Raw genomic sequence first — 17,005 nt, 5'->3', positions numbered from 1 at the left:
GTCCACTCACAACAACAAGTCACAACTATATTCACCTTTAAAGCCTACCCAGTCTCCCACAAACCTCTTTCTTTTACGATTCCATTCCATGTGTTTGTATATAAATGATGACCTTTGTATTCGTGTATCTGAATGACGTTAACCTCTCAAAAAAAAAAAAAATTCCAAAACCTGAAAATTGAAAATTCTTACAAAACCCAGTTCTGAAAATTCTCGAGTCTTTATTCTTGGTCGATATATAGAGAAGAAATTAATTAAGCATGGATTTGCAAAGAAGTATGTTGTTCTCGTGTTGGGTTCTTCTTTCTCTTTTGATCATCGAAACGACAGCGTATCATGATAAACAGCTGTTCCAGCCGCTTGAAACGGAGAACGCAAACGCGATGACCGCGGTGATGGAGCGAGGGTTACAGACGCGGCGGCCAGAGCACAAGAACGCGTATGCGACGATGATGTACATGGGAACACCAAGGGACTACGACTTCTACGTTGCGACACGTGTCTTGATTAGATCGCTCAAAGGCCTCCACGTGGACGCTGATATCGTCGTTATCGCCTCCCTCGACGTCCCTCTCAACTGGATTCACTGTCTGTAAGTGTCTCCTCGTCTTCTTCTTCTTATTTTCAACCGAAACCCTTCCCTTTTTAATTGGTTATTAGAGAAAAACAAAATTATCTCCTTTTTTATTCTTTGAATCAAGCAGATTCATTGACAGTAAATAAATAAATAAAGAATCAAGCAGATACTATAATTTTCTCTACCTTATAGGTTATAGCATTTATGAATTATACAATTTCATTGTATTTGGTTTTTATTGTACGAAGAAAGGTTCTTTTTTAATAATTTTTTTATTTCTATATAGAGAAGAACATGTAAGAGCAGTAGTGCGGGAAACAGCATTAAAACTATTTTTAAAATTTCAAATTTTGAGAATAAGAATTATTAGTATATAGTATAGATTAGAAGCAAAAGGGACAGCAGAAATAATAAGCATATGCTTAGGGGGACTTGGCTCTTTAGTAAAAAACATAAAATAAAATTGAAATTGTCCGAACAAGACAGTCTTAGCTACAGACGTGTTTCAATGAGCTTTATCGATTTCTTGTCTTTTTGCTTTGTTTAAATTCTCTATTGTCAACAAAATAATCTCAGCCATAAATTAAAATCAAAAAAACGATTTTCTTTCAAACATAGAAAGCTAATGATTTTTCCTTCTTTTGTAAGTGTTATTTATGTAAGACTGCACCATTTTCATACCACTATTTCTATTTCAAAATTCAAACTTACATGCGTTAGGTGGAAATTTGGTGCTGTTTTCGTTCGCTAGTGGAATTTAGTGGGCATTTAAAGAAAATTAATTGTGTAATAAATAAACAATTGTGGATGCTTGTTGATTTAAAATTTCAAGAGATAAGAAAAGAGTAAATGGGGCTGTCAAGTGCCTTATTCTAGTAACTCAAAGTTTCAGACCTTTTAATACTTTTTATGTTGGTTTTCCTTTTTCTGGAATTGGAAGAAGAAAAAAATTACGTTTATTCCAGAAAATTACGAATATTACGTCAAATACTAGAAAGTGTTAATTAATATAGTTCACAAACGGGGAATGTAGGGAAGCAGAGGATGGAGCTAAAGTAGTGAGAGTAGAGAATCTCGAGAATCCATACAAGAAACAAACCAATTTCGACAATAGATTCAAGCTAAGTCTGAACAAGCTCTACGCTTGGTCTCTCTCTAACTATGACCGTGTCGTAATGCTCGACGTGGACAATCTCTTCCTTAAGAACACCGACGAGCTCTTCCAATGCGGCTCATTCTGTGCTGTCTTCATCAACCCTTGTATCTTCCACACCGGTCTCTTTGTGTTGCAACCATCAATGGAGGTCTTTAGAGACATGATTCATGAGCTTGACGTAAAGAGAGATAACCCTGATGGTGCTGATCAAGGCTTTCTTGTGAGCTACTTTTCCGATTTGCTCAGTCAGCCTCTATTTCTTCCTCCCGGTAACCGAACCACCTCGCTAACCGGACATTTTAGGCTTCCTTTGGGATACCAGATGGACGCCTCTTATTACTGTAAGTAACCACTAGCTCTCTCTCCATTTAAATAACCACAAAAGTCAAAAACATTTTGCTAATCTTTGTATCTTTTTTATTAGATCTTAAACTCAGATGGAACGTACCGTGTGGACCAAACAGTGTGATCACGTTCCCAGGAGCGGTTTGGTTAAAGCCATGGTACTGGTGGTCATGGCCTGTTCTTCCTTTAGGCCTCTCATGGCACCACCAACGCCGCTACACCATAAGGTACGTTTTGATTACACAGACCAGTATATACATTTTTAGGAGCTAGGTCTAATCCTCCTCTGTTTTGCAGTTACTCCGCGGAGATGCCTTGGGTCCTAATACAAGCAGTGTTCTACTTAGGAATCATACTAGTCACGCGTCTAGCGCGTCCCAGCATGACCAAGCTATGTTACCGACGTTCTGATAAGAATCTAACCATGATCCAAACAGCTTTTAAGATGGTTGCACTCATCTTGATCCTCTCAGCCTACGTTATACCGTTCTTCATCATCCCACAGACGATACATCCTCTCATTGGTTGGTCACTCTACTTGACCGGTTCCTTTGCTCTCTCTTCCATACCTATCAACGCCTTCTTGCTTCCAATGCTCCCTGTCTTAACACCGTGGCTTGGCATTCTCGGGACGCTCCTCGTGATGGCTTTCCCTTCTTATCCTAATGGTGTTGTCAGAGCATTGTCGGTTTTTGGGTATGCTTTTTGCTGTGCACCGTTTCTTTGGGTCTCCTTTGTGAAGATCACATCGCATCTTCAGGTTTTGATTGACAAAGAGGTTTTGTTTCCGCGGTTCGGTGAATCAGGAGTTAGTTCTGGTCTCAGCAAGTTATATTGATTAAGACAGTGAGGTTTTAATTATCTGGTGGATAATGGATTTGATTCTGTACATAAAGGTTAGAGAGGAATTAACAAAGATAACATTAGCTTTTATCTTCTTTGTTTTATGTCCTATCAAAAGACATTCTCTCACATTTTTCTAGCTCTTTGTTCACTGAGATTTAGAAGTATTGCATAAATCATACTCCCTCTTCCTAAATAGATGATGTTTGAGGATTTAATTTTGTTTCATAAAAGATGATGTTTTAGGAGTATTTAATGCTATTTCATTTATAAATTAAAAAAAATATTTAATTTATATTAGTTGTAAGAATATTAAATATTTGAAATAGTATTGAAAAATAGAAATAATGATTATATATTTATTGGAAATAGTAAAATAATTATAAAAAATAATTAGTAAAAGCATATATTTAATATTTCTTAATAAATATGAGAATTCTAAACATCAATTATTTTGGAACAATTATTTTGGAACAGAGGGAATATACATAAAAGTAAAGTTTCACTCTTTCTCTATTGGTCCATTTGACGTTATTATTTTTTTATTAAAATTATAAATTGTCATTAATTCATTATATTTAAATGTAGAGAAAGAGAAGAAACTGAATTTGTAACCAAAATGTGGATTTAATTTTGTACTGTCGTCTTTATTGTGTTGTTTGACTGGCATTTCTTTTTTCTCATCAAAGCTACAAAATAATTAAGCAAAAGCATTATACAGTAAAACCTCTCTATAAATTATAATGTTTGGACTATGATATTTTATTAATTTATCGTAAAATTAATTTATAATTATTATTTACAAAAGAAAATTATTTTTAGTCCATCTTCTTCTTCAATTTTTTTTCAAATGATATTATACCTAAAAATCTAAACTCATATACTTATAAAATGGCATGTACAAATTTAAATTATGATTACTAATCATAGTAATTGTAATAGAATAATATTTCTATTTATTAATTATAAACTGAATTATCTATGTAAAAATATAAATGTTCATTAGTGCAAAATTTATAAAAAGTTATGGCTGCTATCTTAAATGTTCATTAGTTTCATATGCAATATTTTAATTTAGTTATTTTGCTTGCTATCAGTGGCAGAACTGTTGGAATAAGCTTGAAGAAGAAAGCTTGAAGAGCAAGTTTCTAGAATCTTCTTTATGTTTTACTAAAAAGGAATAGGATTAAGAAAAAGGAAATTAGGAGTTATCGAATTCCATTAGGTTTAGGAGTAGCTAAATCTATATAAGGAGATACCTAAGTTGTGGTATAACTTATGAGTTTGAGAGCTTCAGTTTTGAGTTATTTTCTTAAGCTAATAAAAGAGAGTTATTCTTTTATCTTGAGTTCTTAAGTTCTTTAAGTTCTATATTTGGTATCAGAGCTTTAAGGAATCGATCTAAACACAATTTTAATACGAAGATCATTCGATATCACACGATGGGAGATATCGTACCTGTTACGCGACCTAAGGAAGCAAGCAGCTCCTCTATTCAATGCCCGATGCTGAATTCCACAAATTATACGGTCTGGTGCATCAGAATGAGAAGCCTGCTCAAGGTCCACAAAGCCTGGGATATTGTGGAAACAGAATCAACCGATGTCGAGAAGAATGACATCGCTACTGCCCTGATTTTTCAGTCCATACCCGAAACCCTAATTCTTCAAGTGGGAGAACTAAATACTGCAAAGAAAGTATGGGAGGCCATAAAAACGAGACATATGGGAGCAGACAGAGTAAAGGAGGCGAGACTCCAAACCCTTATGTCCGAATTTGACCGAATGAAGATGAAGGAAACAGACACCATTGATGACTTCGTTGGCAAACTATCTGAGTTAGCATCAAAATCAGCTGCTTTGGGAGAGACTCTCGAGGAATCAAAACTTGTTAAAAAATTCCTTAAAAGTCTACCTCGAAGCAGATATATTCATATTGTTGCTGCTCTTGAACAAGTTCTAGATCTCAAGACGACAACATTCGAGGATATGGTGGGAAGAAATAAAGCCTACGAAGAGAGAATCGGTGATGAAGAAGATCACAAAGAAGACCAAAGCAAATTAATGTATGCCAATACAGAATCGCAAGAAAGTAATGGCACCAGTAGAGGAAGAGGTCGCGGTGGTCGATTTTCTGGCAGAGGAAGAGGACATGGACGTTATGGAAATTACAATCAAGGTGGAGGATATCGCCAAGAAAGGGACATGAGTAACATCACCTGCTACAGATGTGATAAACAAGGACATTATGCATCGGCATGTCCTGATCGTCTTCTCAAGCTGCAAGAAACACAGGAAACCGTAGAAGATGATACTGAAACAGCTGATAAGTTGTTGATGCACGAGGTGGTGTTTCTCAACGAACAGAATGTAAAACCAGAGCAGTTTGAAACAGCATCAGACGAGGACAATGTCTGGTACTTGGATAATGGCGCTAGCAATCATATGACTGGAAATCGCAAATTCTTTACAAAGCTTGATGAAAATATCATGGGGAAGGTGCGTTTCGGAGATGATTCTCGCATTGATATTAAAGGAAAAGGCTCGATCCTTTTTGTGAGCAAAAACGGAGAACATAAGGTTTTAGCTGATGTTTATTACATCCCTGATCTGAAGAGTAATATCATCAGCCTCGGACAAGCTACGGAAGCTGGGTGCGACATAAGGATGAAGAAAGATCAGTTACACATGTACGACCAAGAAGGGAAACTGATTGTAAGAGCAACAAGGTCGAAAAATCGACTATACAAAGTTTCTATGGAAGTACACAACTTGAAATGTCTACAGCTCATGACGCTAAGTGAATCAGCTAAATGGCATGCCAGACTTGGGCACCTTGGCTTCGAGAACATGAAGACAATGGTGAAAAATCGAATTGTTACAGGGATACCAAGGATCAGTATTGAGAAGAATACATGTTCCTCATGCTTACTCGGAAAACAGAGCAGGAGAAGTTTTCCGCAAACAACAACATATCGAGCCACTCATGTACTTGAGCTGATACATGGGGATCTTTGTGGACCAATCACCCCTTCGACAGCAGCACAGAACAGGTATATCTTCGTCCTGATCGATGATCATTCAAGATATATGTGGACTATGCTCTTAAAAGAAAAAGGAGATGCATTCAACAAATTCACAAAGTTCAAGGCACTTGTCGAGCAAGAAACCAGGGAAACAATCAAAACGTTTCGAACTGACCGAGGAGGGGAGTTCACATCTCAAGAATTTCGAGAATTTTGTGAGAAATCTGGCATTGAGAGACATCTAACCGCTCCATACTCACCGCAGCAGAATGGGGTGGTAGAGAGATGGAACAGAACGTTTTTAGGGATGACCAGAAGCATAATGAAGCATATGGATGTTCCAAACTATTTATGGGGGGAAGCAGTAAGGCATGCAACATACCTTATAAATAGAATTGGAACAAGGACTCTGATCGATCAGACACCATACGAAGCTTTCAAAGGAAGAAAACCAAATGTTGAACATCTGCGAGTTTTTGGTTGTGTTGGATACGCAAAAACTGAAACACCAAATCTGAAGAAGTTAGATGATGAATCACGAGCTCTTGTACATCTCGGAATAGAACCAGGCTCTAAAGCCTATCGATTGTTTGATCCAAGCAGCAAGAAGATAATAGTTAGCAGAGATGTGGTTTTCGACGAACAAAAGAGCTGGAAGTGGAATAAGAAAGAAACAGATAATATGATCAGTGGACCACTAGTGGATTTCGGAAATTTCAACGGGAGTATGAACAATCCTCAAGGAACAGAGGAAACAGGGGAAACAGAGAAAGGAAATACTGATGATGAGATCAGTACAGAGGAAGGAGCGAATCCTAATGATGAAACAGAAACCATTGGTGAAGAGAGTACACCATCTTTAAGACGGTCAACAAGGCTGAGAGAAAGGCCTAGTTATTTAAGCGATTACGTATGCTTTGCAGAGTCGGAGTGCGAGCGACTTCTGCTGTCAGTCAATGATGAACCATGGAGCTTCGAGGAAGCAAGTAAACACAAAGAGTGGAGAGATGCCTGCGACGAAGAGATATCATCAATCTCTAAGAATAAAACCTGGAGTTTAGTGGATCTTCCAGCTGGAGCAAAACCAATTGGTCTTAAATGGGTATTTAAGATCAAACGCAACACAGATGGAAGCATCAATAAATATAAGTCAAGGCTAGTTGCAAAAGGTTATGTTCAAAGACATGGTATTGACTTTGATGAGGTTTTCGCACCAGTTGCGCGGATCGAAACTGTGAGGTTCATCATTGCTTTGGCTGCATCTAATGGATGGGAAGTCCATCATCTTGATGTCAAAACCGCATTCCTTCATGGAGAATTAAAGGAAGAGGTTTATGTGCTACAACCAGAAGGGTTTGAGATTAAAGGAAGTGAAGACAAGGTGTATAGGTTACATAAAGCTCTTTATGGTCTAAAACAAGCACCAAGAGCCTGGAACAATAAGCTAAACAACATCCTGAGAGAGTTAAAATTTGATAAGTGTTCTAAAGAGGCCTCGCTATACAGAAAGGAAGAAAGGAAACAAATCCTGCTTGTTGCTGTCTACGTAGATGACTTACTTGTCACAGGATCGAGTTTGGAGATGATCCTTGAGTTCAAAAGAGGAATGTCGACAAAATTTGAGATGAGTGACTTAGGTCGGCTAACATACTATCTTGGTATTGAGGTGTATCAACATATCGGCGGTATTACACTAAGACAAGAAAGGTATGCACTAAAGATTCTTGAAGAGGCAGGAATGAACGAATGTAATCCAGTGCATATTCCTATGGACTCAGGACTGAAGTTATCAAAAGCAAAAGAAGAGAAAAGTGTTGATGAAACTAAGTATAGAAGAAATATTGGATGCCTCCGATATCTTCTTCATACTCGGCCAGATCTCTCGTATGCTGTAGGAGTATTAAGCAGATATATGCAAGATCCAAAAGAATCTCATGGAGCAGCTTTGAAACAGGTTCTGAGGTATTTGCGAGGTACATCAGCTCTTGGTCTAACATTTGTCCGATCCGATCACAAAGGACTAGTTGGCTTTAGTGACAGCAGTCACAATGTTGATATCGACGATGGGAAGAGTACTACAGGCCATATCTTCTATCTCAACAATTGTCCTATTACTTGGTGCTCGCAGAAACAAGAGATTGTTGCACTATCTTCTTGTGAAGCTGAGTTTATGGCAGCTACTGAGGCGGCAAAGCAAGCAATATGGCTTCAAGAACTTCTAAGTGAAGTAACCGGAAGAGCTTGTGAAAAGGTGATGATTCGGGTTGATAACAAATCGGCAATCTCTTTGACAAGAAATCCAGTTTTTCATGGAAGAAGCAAGCATATTCATAGAAGATATCACTTTATAAGAGAATGTGTGGAGAATGAGCAAGTTAATGTGGAACATGTTCCAGGAACTGAACAAAAGGCTGACATTTTAACAAAAGCACTTGGAAGATTAAAGTTTAAAGAGATGATAGATCTCATTGGAGTTCATGAAGTGATTAAAGAAGACTTCAAGCTTAAGGGGGACAATATTGGAGTAAGCTTGAAGAAGAAAGCTTGAAGAGCAAGTTTCTAGAATCTTCTTTATGTTTTACTAAAAAGGAATAGGATTAAGAAAAAGGAAATTAGGAGTTATCTAATTCCATTAGGTTTAGGAGTAGCTAAATCTATATAAGGAGATACCTAAGTTGTGGTATAACTTATGAGTTTGAGAGCTTGAGTTTTGAGTTATTTTCTTAAGCTAATAAAAGAGAGTTATTTTTTTATCTTGAGTTCTTAAGTTCTTTAAGTTCTATAAGAACTAGGAAAAAAAAATCACTAGAGTCAACAATAAATTTATAAACTTTATAATATATATATATTATCCCATAATAACCAAAAATGACTGGTCAAACCATTAAAAACTAGTCAATGGATCAAAACATAGCTATAAATATATGCTTATATTAACAAAATTTTAAAAATGGCAGGGGTCAGTTGACCCCTCTGCTTCTTCATTGGCTCCACCACTACTTGCTATTAAATCTATAAAAAATATATAAATCGAGTGTGAATTATTTGTTAAGGTTTCTCTTGTCATATTGAAATTTTTTTAAAAAAAATTTCTCCACAACAATATAGTATGATTATTCATAGATTAGATAACAAAAAACTTGATTTCTGAAAAAAGACTCAACAACATGAGATTTTTTGTTGTTTTTAGCTTCATACACATATCATAAGTTTTGAAGGAATATCACGACTGTTTTTTAGTTAAATAGGTTGTACAAGTTCAAGGACTTTTAATAGAAAGAAAAAAACAATGAAAAAATCAAAATAAAAATGAGAATTTTAATTCCTAAAAAAAAAGAAAAAGAGTAACGGATCCAACTTAAGCAACAATCCGCGCACAAATTATCTAGTAGCATTCAAAATACAAGATTACTTTTTGGGTATCCTTACGTTTACATGTAAATAACAAAGTAACACTTTTTTTAAGAACAAAACAAACAAACAAACAAGACCTGTTAATATTTTAGTGGATCATATACAATCTACTTTACTTTTCATTCCAAGATACTTATTTTCTCTTCTATCGCATACCAACATTTTAGCAGTTCAACAAGAGGATTTGGGTCTTTAAATCTGTAACTCGATCATTGGTAAGCAAAAACTCGAAAACTCAGTAAGTTTAGAATTTATGATGTCCTGCCTTGCACTTACAAGGGATAATAGAGGTGAACGTATTAACAGTGCCAATTCCAAATGGAGTATAAGTTTTTTTCGAATTTTTGTGATGCTTAGTCATGCTCAATATTTAGTTGATATTTATACAAATTCTTTTGTATGATTGGTCAGTCTTAAGATGATATTAACCGAGTTGTGTTTATTTTCTAAGCGACAATCGATGGTCTTGACTATCAAAGTGAAGGGATGGGAAAAAGAAAGAGGAGTCCCCTTCTTATGTGATAAGGTAACTAACTGTACACTTTCTCAACTCTCTTTTATGGTTCGATTCAGCATATGCGGTTTATGCCTTTTTTTATTCCAGCACCGGTTGTTTAAAATACTGGAAGAGGACACCTGAAAAGCAAGTTGATAGAACATTCACTTCTTACATGTGTTTTTGGATGATACTAACGCTGAATTACTATGTCAGGAGGCAAGATTTTTTTTTTCAAAGAGAAACAATGTATCTGTTTTTGACAACTACTACTACGATTACTACAAAAAAGGAATACCTACAACACTTTTATCGGTTGAGATACATAGAATTGTGGCAAGCCCAAGGAGTGGATGCAATTAATGTTGTCTCATTGTTGATATGTGAATATCGAACAAGGGACAAAACAGTAATTTAGATCGGCAAACTCGGTTTTATTAGATCAATTCAAGAATACAACTGAGTTCGGTTGAATAACGAACTAAGACTTATGAAACTAAGAAGCTAAAGTATTGAGTTTTCAGTCTCTACGTCTCTCTAGAATTTCTTGTGTCTTCCGGTGTCGATTCATCTCCCTTTATATATGTCTTCTAAGTCGGTTTTCGTGAGTCTTCTCTGCGATATGGGACCGAGAAGACTTTCCTTTTCTCTCGGTCGTTTTTATTTTCTCTCGACAATTTCCTTTCTTCTTGTCAATTTCCTTTTTCTATTCGGAAACTTTCCATTTTCCTCCGAACTCAGAGAACTTCTCGGTTCCTTTGAGAAGCTTCTGACCGACTTTGGCTTATTGGGCTACGTTCGGCCCAAGAACTTACTCGACCTAATGTTCTCGGTACAGTTCCTTCGTAAACCGGGCTTACTTCGTGTCGATCTCGGTTTGTACCGGAGAAAACCGGGAGTGCAGTTTTCACCTCCAACATTTAGCCCCCCCCCCTCAGTTTGATGAAAGGGTACAGCTTTTAGTCGAACTCATTCGAGCCAAATCTAAAACGTAGGTTGCAAACCAAGCTCGGTAACTTCGATCGATTCACCTTTCCGGATGTTTTGCAACTTCTCTTCAATGCGGCGCGTGAATTCCGGGATTTCACGGAAATCGAGGAACCACGATTCCCACTGTTTTCTTATAAAGGAATAAACCTACCTCGCATTCATTATTCTCGCCCAAGCATATATAAGGTACGCTGCTCTCCCTTCTCTCTAGATTTAGTTTCTCTCTCTAGGTTTTTATTCGCGGTTTTCTTTAGTTCTCTCTACTTCCTCCGCCGTAACCTTTGAATTTTCCAATTAATCTTCAAGTTTTCCGATCACTCTTCAAACTTTCCCGATCCATCTTCAATCTTTTCGATCGATCTTCAATCTGTTCTTCATTTCCTTCAGATCTTCTTTCGAATCCATCTTTTCGAGCTTAAAATGTCTTCTAGTTCTTCGATCAACACTTCTTCTCATCAAATTCTCCCGGAAGATCACCGTGAATCTTCTGAGTCGAACTCCTCCTCATCAAATCCTTCTTCATCAAGCTCCTCTCGGGTGGCGAGTAACCAACCGACTTTAGTTCGCAAGAACTCTAGATCGGTCGGTGCTAGTAGCCGACCTCAACCGAGAATGGAGGCTCACGAGCAATAGACGATCGAGACTCGTGAGACGGGAGCTCGAGCCGGACCGAACGTTGTTGGCGACAATCATGAAATCGAGGAGGTCGTTGAATCCGAAGAAGAGAATCTTGAAGAGAACGACGCCGAAGTAGATGTTGCCGAGGACAACCTTGAAGCGGTGAATCATGCCTCACCGCCAATACCGAAACGAAAAGTTATCTGTCCTCATGACGTACCGGCTTCTTCTCTTTTTCCGAGGGCAGTTCAGACCGTACTCGAAGCTCACAGGCTCGCAGAAAGAGTCGTCTTCATTATACCTGAAGCTGGAGATCGGCCATGGGACGTTTCCGAAGGCTTCCTCTGCATTTATTTAACTTACTTCACGCAATGCGGGCTCTCTCTTTCGATCCCCTCTCGTCTTCTCGGATATTGCAATCGGCGAGGCATGGCCCTTACTCAGATGATGCCAGCGTCGGTGACAAACTATGTAGGTTTCGTTACCTTATGTACCGAGCTCGACAAAATTCCGACTAGCCGGCTCTTTGAAGATCTCTTTTCAGTCAGAATTCACAAGTCCAAAGAGTGGTTCTTCGCAGCGAACGCCAAACCGAACAAGGATATCGTCACTGGGATCAAGCCTAGTAAATATAACGACTGGGAATCCCAGTATTTCTTTCTTGAGATGAACGATCTCGCAGTCAGCAATTCTGACATCCCAACTCAATCGGAGTGGAAGATTCCGATCGGTAGATCTAGACGATCTTATACTTCTGTTGATTTTCGTTTTCATATTTTTCTAATTCCTTTTTCGGTTTATCTTTGCAGGTCGTCATCTCCCAAGCATTCTTCTCAATTCCGGACTCACTCTTGAATTCCAAGCAGCCTTTAGCGAAGCCGGCAAACGTTGGGAAGAAATCCTTCATCGCCGAGCTAAGAAATCAGGTTAGATTAATAGGTTTACTTTTATTTTCTTATTTTGAGTTTTTCTGAACTCTTCCTTGTACGTTTTGCAGCTTCTGTTAAGGAACCGAAGCCCCTGAAGCCAAAGAGTCGAGCTAACAAGCCTCGAACTGCTCCCAGACAGAAGGCGCCAAAGCTGCAAGCTAAACGAGCTCGAACTTCCAAGATGCTTTCGCTGGACGAGATCCCTACTCTCTTCGAAAAGGAGGAACTGAATGATGCAGTTCCGAATCCCATCCCTTCCGCCAAAGGGATCAATGAACAGCCTGACGAACTGCCGCCAGCAGCGAACTCGCCTGACCAGGCTGGTCAGAAGAAGCTGAAAAAGAAGATATCCTCAAAGAAAATCAAGAGGATTGAAGGTTCTTCTCGGGCAAAGGACGCTACCGCCGAGCTCGACCCTCCGATGACTGTGACATCAGACCTCGCAATCCCTCAGGATCAGCCTGAAGCTTCCAACTCCCGAAAGAGACAAGAAAGAGGTCATGCCGAGGATTCTCCGGAACCAGAACCGGCTAAGAGGAATAAGGTCTGTTTCGACTATGATGAGGAAGTCCCTTTTGAGGAGAACGTCAATGCCTGCGCCGACCTCTACCATAAGATCTCCACTGAGGTCTCGAGTCTTTCAGCGATCTCCGAGCTCCGGTCCCTAATTGTACAAAGAGATCGCGCGTACAACTGCCGTGGTAATTTCCTGGTTCTATTCTTTTCTTATTTCTTTCCTAAGTATGAGTTCTGATTGCATTTTCTTTTTCGCAGCTCGCCAGCCAGACCCACACTTTGGTCGCGGCATATGAGGTCGCTTTTTACGACGAACAGGTGAGAGTCGCAGAGTTGGAAGAACGGATTTCCAAGGCTGAGGATCGCCTTGCCACCGAGCCCCAAATAAATGATGGGCTTCACACTGCTGTTGACCTGCTGAAGCAAGAGAGTTCGGAGCTTAAGGCAGTGAAAGCCGAACTGACAGAAGCGCAGAACTTACTTTCTCGAGAATTCGAGAAAGATAAGGAGCGACTGCAGGGTTTGGTGGCTCATTGGAAGGGTCGAGCAAGGAGTGTTCACACGAAGGCCTGCGAACGCTTGGAGAAGGTTATCCGAAGCTTGGACGATGCTGATCGGGCTCGTAAGCCTTACCTGGTGGTTAACCAGCTTACCGGAGTTCTCGGCTTCATCAAACAGCTTAAGAAAAAAGGTTTGTATGAGGTTCCGCCCGAGATGGTGGCCGAGATCAAGGCGAAGCATGCTACGCTCTAGTAGTAGTATCGTTTGAGATGCATTGAGTTCCAAAATCGTGGGATCGGGGTTCCGTTAAGCTTCAAGAGTTGATAAACGCCGGGTTTAACAACTTTCATTACTTGGTATGATCCTTCCCAATTCACGCCGAGCTTTCCAGCGTTCTTTTCTTCGGTGTTCTGGTAAACTTTGCGAAGTACGAGATCGCTATCTTCAAAGTGACGGCCTTTCACCTTTTTGGTGTAGTAACGAGCTGCCGGTTGTTAGTAGTTTTGTATCCGGAGTATCGAGCATCATGTCTTTATTCATGTCGGGTTGCTGAGTGAGCATGATTCGGCGAATACTAGGAACGTTGAGTTTGGCTGGACACATAGCACGCGATAAAGAAAGGTGATTGACCGGTAGAACGTTGTGGTGTAGTTCGATGGGACCATAATACGCCATCGAGTTCGTCCGCACAAGTTCCCTTAGCCGTATCCAGACGCTTTTTCAGACCATCGATAATGGTTTTGTTCGTGGCTTCGGCTTCCCCGTTTCCTTGTGGGTATCGCGGTGTGGAGAAACTTAAGCGGTTTTTCCACTTCGCGCAAAAATCTGTGAAAATTATTGAAGTGAACTGAGTTCCGTTATCTGTGACGATATCATACGGGACGCCGTGTCGGCAGATGATGAATTTCCAGACGAACTTTTTGACGTCGATGCCGTGTATCTCGGGATATGCCTCAGCTTCGACCCACTTTGTAAAATAATCAGTGACGACCAGAACGTATTGCTTCTGGGTTGTAGATCGGCGAAGTGGACCGATGATGTCCATCACCCAACGCATGAAGGGGTATGGTGTCGTCGAGGTCATCAGTAGTTCGGTAAGAAGATTGATCATCGGGCCATGACGCTGGCACTTCTCGCATCGTGCAGTGTACTTTTCGTAGTCGGAGAGCATAGTAGGCTAGTAATAACCAGCTTTTTTTATCTTAAATGTTAAAGACCGAGTTCCAGAGTGATTCTCTCCTTCTCCTTTGTGTATTTTCTGCATAACTTTCATGATGTCGTTGCTGTGAACACAAGTTAGAAGTGCGCCGGACGCGTCCCATCTAAGGAGGGTGCCTTTAATGACCACGTATCGAGCTGCGCGAGCCTTAAAGCGTTGAACTACCAATTTGTCCGCGGGGACTCTTCCATCGCCAATGTAGCCAATGATTTCTAAAATCCAATCTTCGGGCTCGTCTTCTCCCTCACCTTCGATATCGATTGAGACGTGTTGGCCTTCGGATTCGTCCTCGTGATCGGACTCGTTGTCGTCTTGTTCATTCATATCAGTATCGAGATCGGTGACAACTTCCTTAGGCTTTGTCTTCCGGGTGAGGGGTGGAGCGAGGTTGGGTTGGGCTTCGTAATCGCGTCGTCTTGTAACAATATTGCAACTCGGAGCAGGCTCGATACTAGGGCGTTTGATTGCCGCAACTGGAATTGTTCGCCGGAGATCAGGATCGGAGTTAGTCGCAAGGGCGGCTAAAGCATCGGCGGTAGCGTTCTCGTCGCGCGGTATTTTCGTGAGCTCGAAGGTCGAGAATTCCGAAGCAATATCTTTGAGGACTTTGAGGTATGCATCCATGCGATCATTCTTGGCTTCGTATTCGCCGTAAAACTTATTAGCTACCGAGTTGAGAGTCGCAGTAGGCGTGGATGTGTTCGGCGCCGATTCCTTTGGCGAGTCGTAATCCGGCGATTAGTGCTTCATATTCGGCTTTGTTGTTAGATGCCGGGAAGCCGAGGCGAATTACTGTTTGATGACCTCGCCCTCAGGAGATTTGAGACGAATTCTGACGCCGGATCCTTTACGGGAAGAAGAGCCATCGGCATGGAGGATCCAGGGTTGTACGGCCGGGATGGCATCAACGAGCTCGGGTGCGAGTTCGACCAAGAAGTCCGCCAAGACTTGGGATTTTGTCGCGGTCCTTCCTCGGTATTCGATATCGTATTCGCTAAGTTTGATGGTCCATTTGGCGAGGCGGCCGGATTGACTTGGGCTGTGAAGGAAGGTGCAAAGAGGGTGGTCGGTTAGGACAACGATCGAGTGTGACTGAAAGTATGGGCGTAAATTTTGTGCGGATATAACCACGGCGAAGGAGAATTTCTCCAAGGTTGGGTAGCGATACTCCGATCCGTCAAGGGACTTACTGGTGTAGAAAATTGGCTTCTGCTCGCCGTGGTCTTCTCGAACAAGGACACTGCTGACCGCGTATTCCGAGATTGCGATGTAAAGGTAGAGTGTCTTGCCGGTTTCGGGTTTGGATAGAACTGGTGGCGTAGATAAGTACTTTTTAAGTTCGGAAAAAGCTTCCTCACACTTTTCGTTCCACTCCAGGTGCTTGTTACCGCAGAGAAGTTGGTAGAACGGCAAGCACTTGTCTGTTGATCTGGATATGAATCGATTGAGTGCCGCAATGCGTCCAGTTAGCCGCTGGACTTCTCGTTTGGTTGTTGGGTACGGGAGTTCGAGAATAGCTGCGATCTGCTTCGGATTAGCTTCGATGTCGCGCTGTGTGACTATGTATCCGAGGAATTCACCGGACGTTATGCCGAACGTGCACTTAGTGGGATTGAGTTTCATGCCGTATTGGTCTAGAATATCGAAGCATGTGCGACGATGGCCGACATGATCGGAAGCGACAAGTGACTTGACGAGCATATCGTCAATGTAAACTTCCATAGTTCGTCCGAGCTGGCTTGTGAACATTCGGTTGACCAGGCGTTGGTACGTTGCTCCAGCATTCTTCAAACCAAAGGGCATAACCTTGTAGCAGTATATGCCGCGATCCGTGATAAACGATGTTTTTTCTCGGTCTTGAGGATGCATGAGAATTTGGTTGTACCCGGAAAATGCGTCCATGAATGAGAGGAGTTCGTTTCCAGCGGTTGCCTCTACGAGGCGATCGATATGAGGCAAAGAAAAGCTGTCTTTTGGGCATGCTTTATTGAGGTCGGTGAAGTCGACGCAAATCCTCCATTTGCCGTTCTTCTTTTTGACAAGCACGGGATTTGTAGCCAGTCAGGGTACTTGACCTCGGTGATGAATCCTGCTTTGAGTAACCGTTCGACCTCATCGTTGACGGCTTGTATCTTCTTTGGTCCGAGTTTTCGGCGTTTCTGTTTGATAGACTTGTATGTCAGATCGATGTTGAGTTCATGACAAGTGAATGAGTGTGTCGCGGATATTTGGGTCGAGTTCGGCGCCAATGCCGACTTGGTGTTCTGGCCTTAGTTCGTCGATGCAGACTTGAGTAATCGACTCTTGCTTAGGTTTTGTTTTTTAGACAATGAGTTCGGTAGTTAGACCTTGCGAACTGATGACGCAGACTTGGTT

The 17,005-nt window shown here is 40.8% G+C and overlaps 3 protein-coding genes across 3 annotated transcripts; 2 read left to right on the top strand and 1 right to left on the bottom strand.

Annotated features, from left to right (window-relative positions):
• The first annotated feature begins 248 nt into the window (after positions 1-248).
• LOC18030772 (putative glucuronosyltransferase PGSIP7) lies at positions 249-3,016 on the top strand. Its single transcript, XM_006414261.2, has 4 exons — positions 249-592; positions 1,611-2,074; positions 2,158-2,305; positions 2,376-3,016. The coding sequence occupies exons 1-4, from the start codon at positions 261-263 to the stop codon at positions 2,914-2,916; spliced, it is 1,485 nt and encodes a 494-aa protein (XP_006414324.1). The 5' UTR covers positions 249-260; the 3' UTR covers positions 2,917-3,016.
• An 8,250-nt stretch (positions 3,017-11,266) lies between these two features.
• LOC112081939 lies at positions 11,267-13,662 on the top strand. Its single transcript, XM_024149004.1, has 5 exons — positions 11,267-11,428; positions 11,480-12,194; positions 12,274-12,390; positions 12,462-13,105; positions 13,168-13,662. Exons 1-5 carry the CDS (start codon positions 11,267-11,269, stop codon positions 13,660-13,662), a joined length of 2,133 nt encoding a protein of 710 aa, XP_024004772.1.
• A 322-nt stretch (positions 13,663-13,984) lies between these two features.
• LOC112081938 lies at positions 13,985-15,253 on the bottom strand. Its single transcript, XM_024149003.1, has 2 exons — positions 14,678-15,253; positions 13,985-14,587 (listed from the first exon to the last, which is right to left on the bottom strand). Exons 1-2 carry the CDS (start codon positions 15,251-15,253, stop codon positions 13,985-13,987), a joined length of 1,179 nt encoding a protein of 392 aa, XP_024004771.1.
• Between the last annotated feature and the right edge of the window lie 1,752 nt (positions 15,254-17,005).

This window comes from Eutrema salsugineum, unplaced genomic scaffold (genome assembly GCF_000478725.1).
Source record: "Eutrema salsugineum unplaced genomic scaffold, Eutsalg1_0 scaffold_1, whole genome shotgun sequence".
Classification (NCBI taxonomy): Eukaryota; Viridiplantae; Streptophyta; class Magnoliopsida; order Brassicales; family Brassicaceae; genus Eutrema; species Eutrema salsugineum.
Note: the sequence above shows the minus strand (reverse complement) of the source record. Positions and strands in the feature narration are given on the sequence as shown.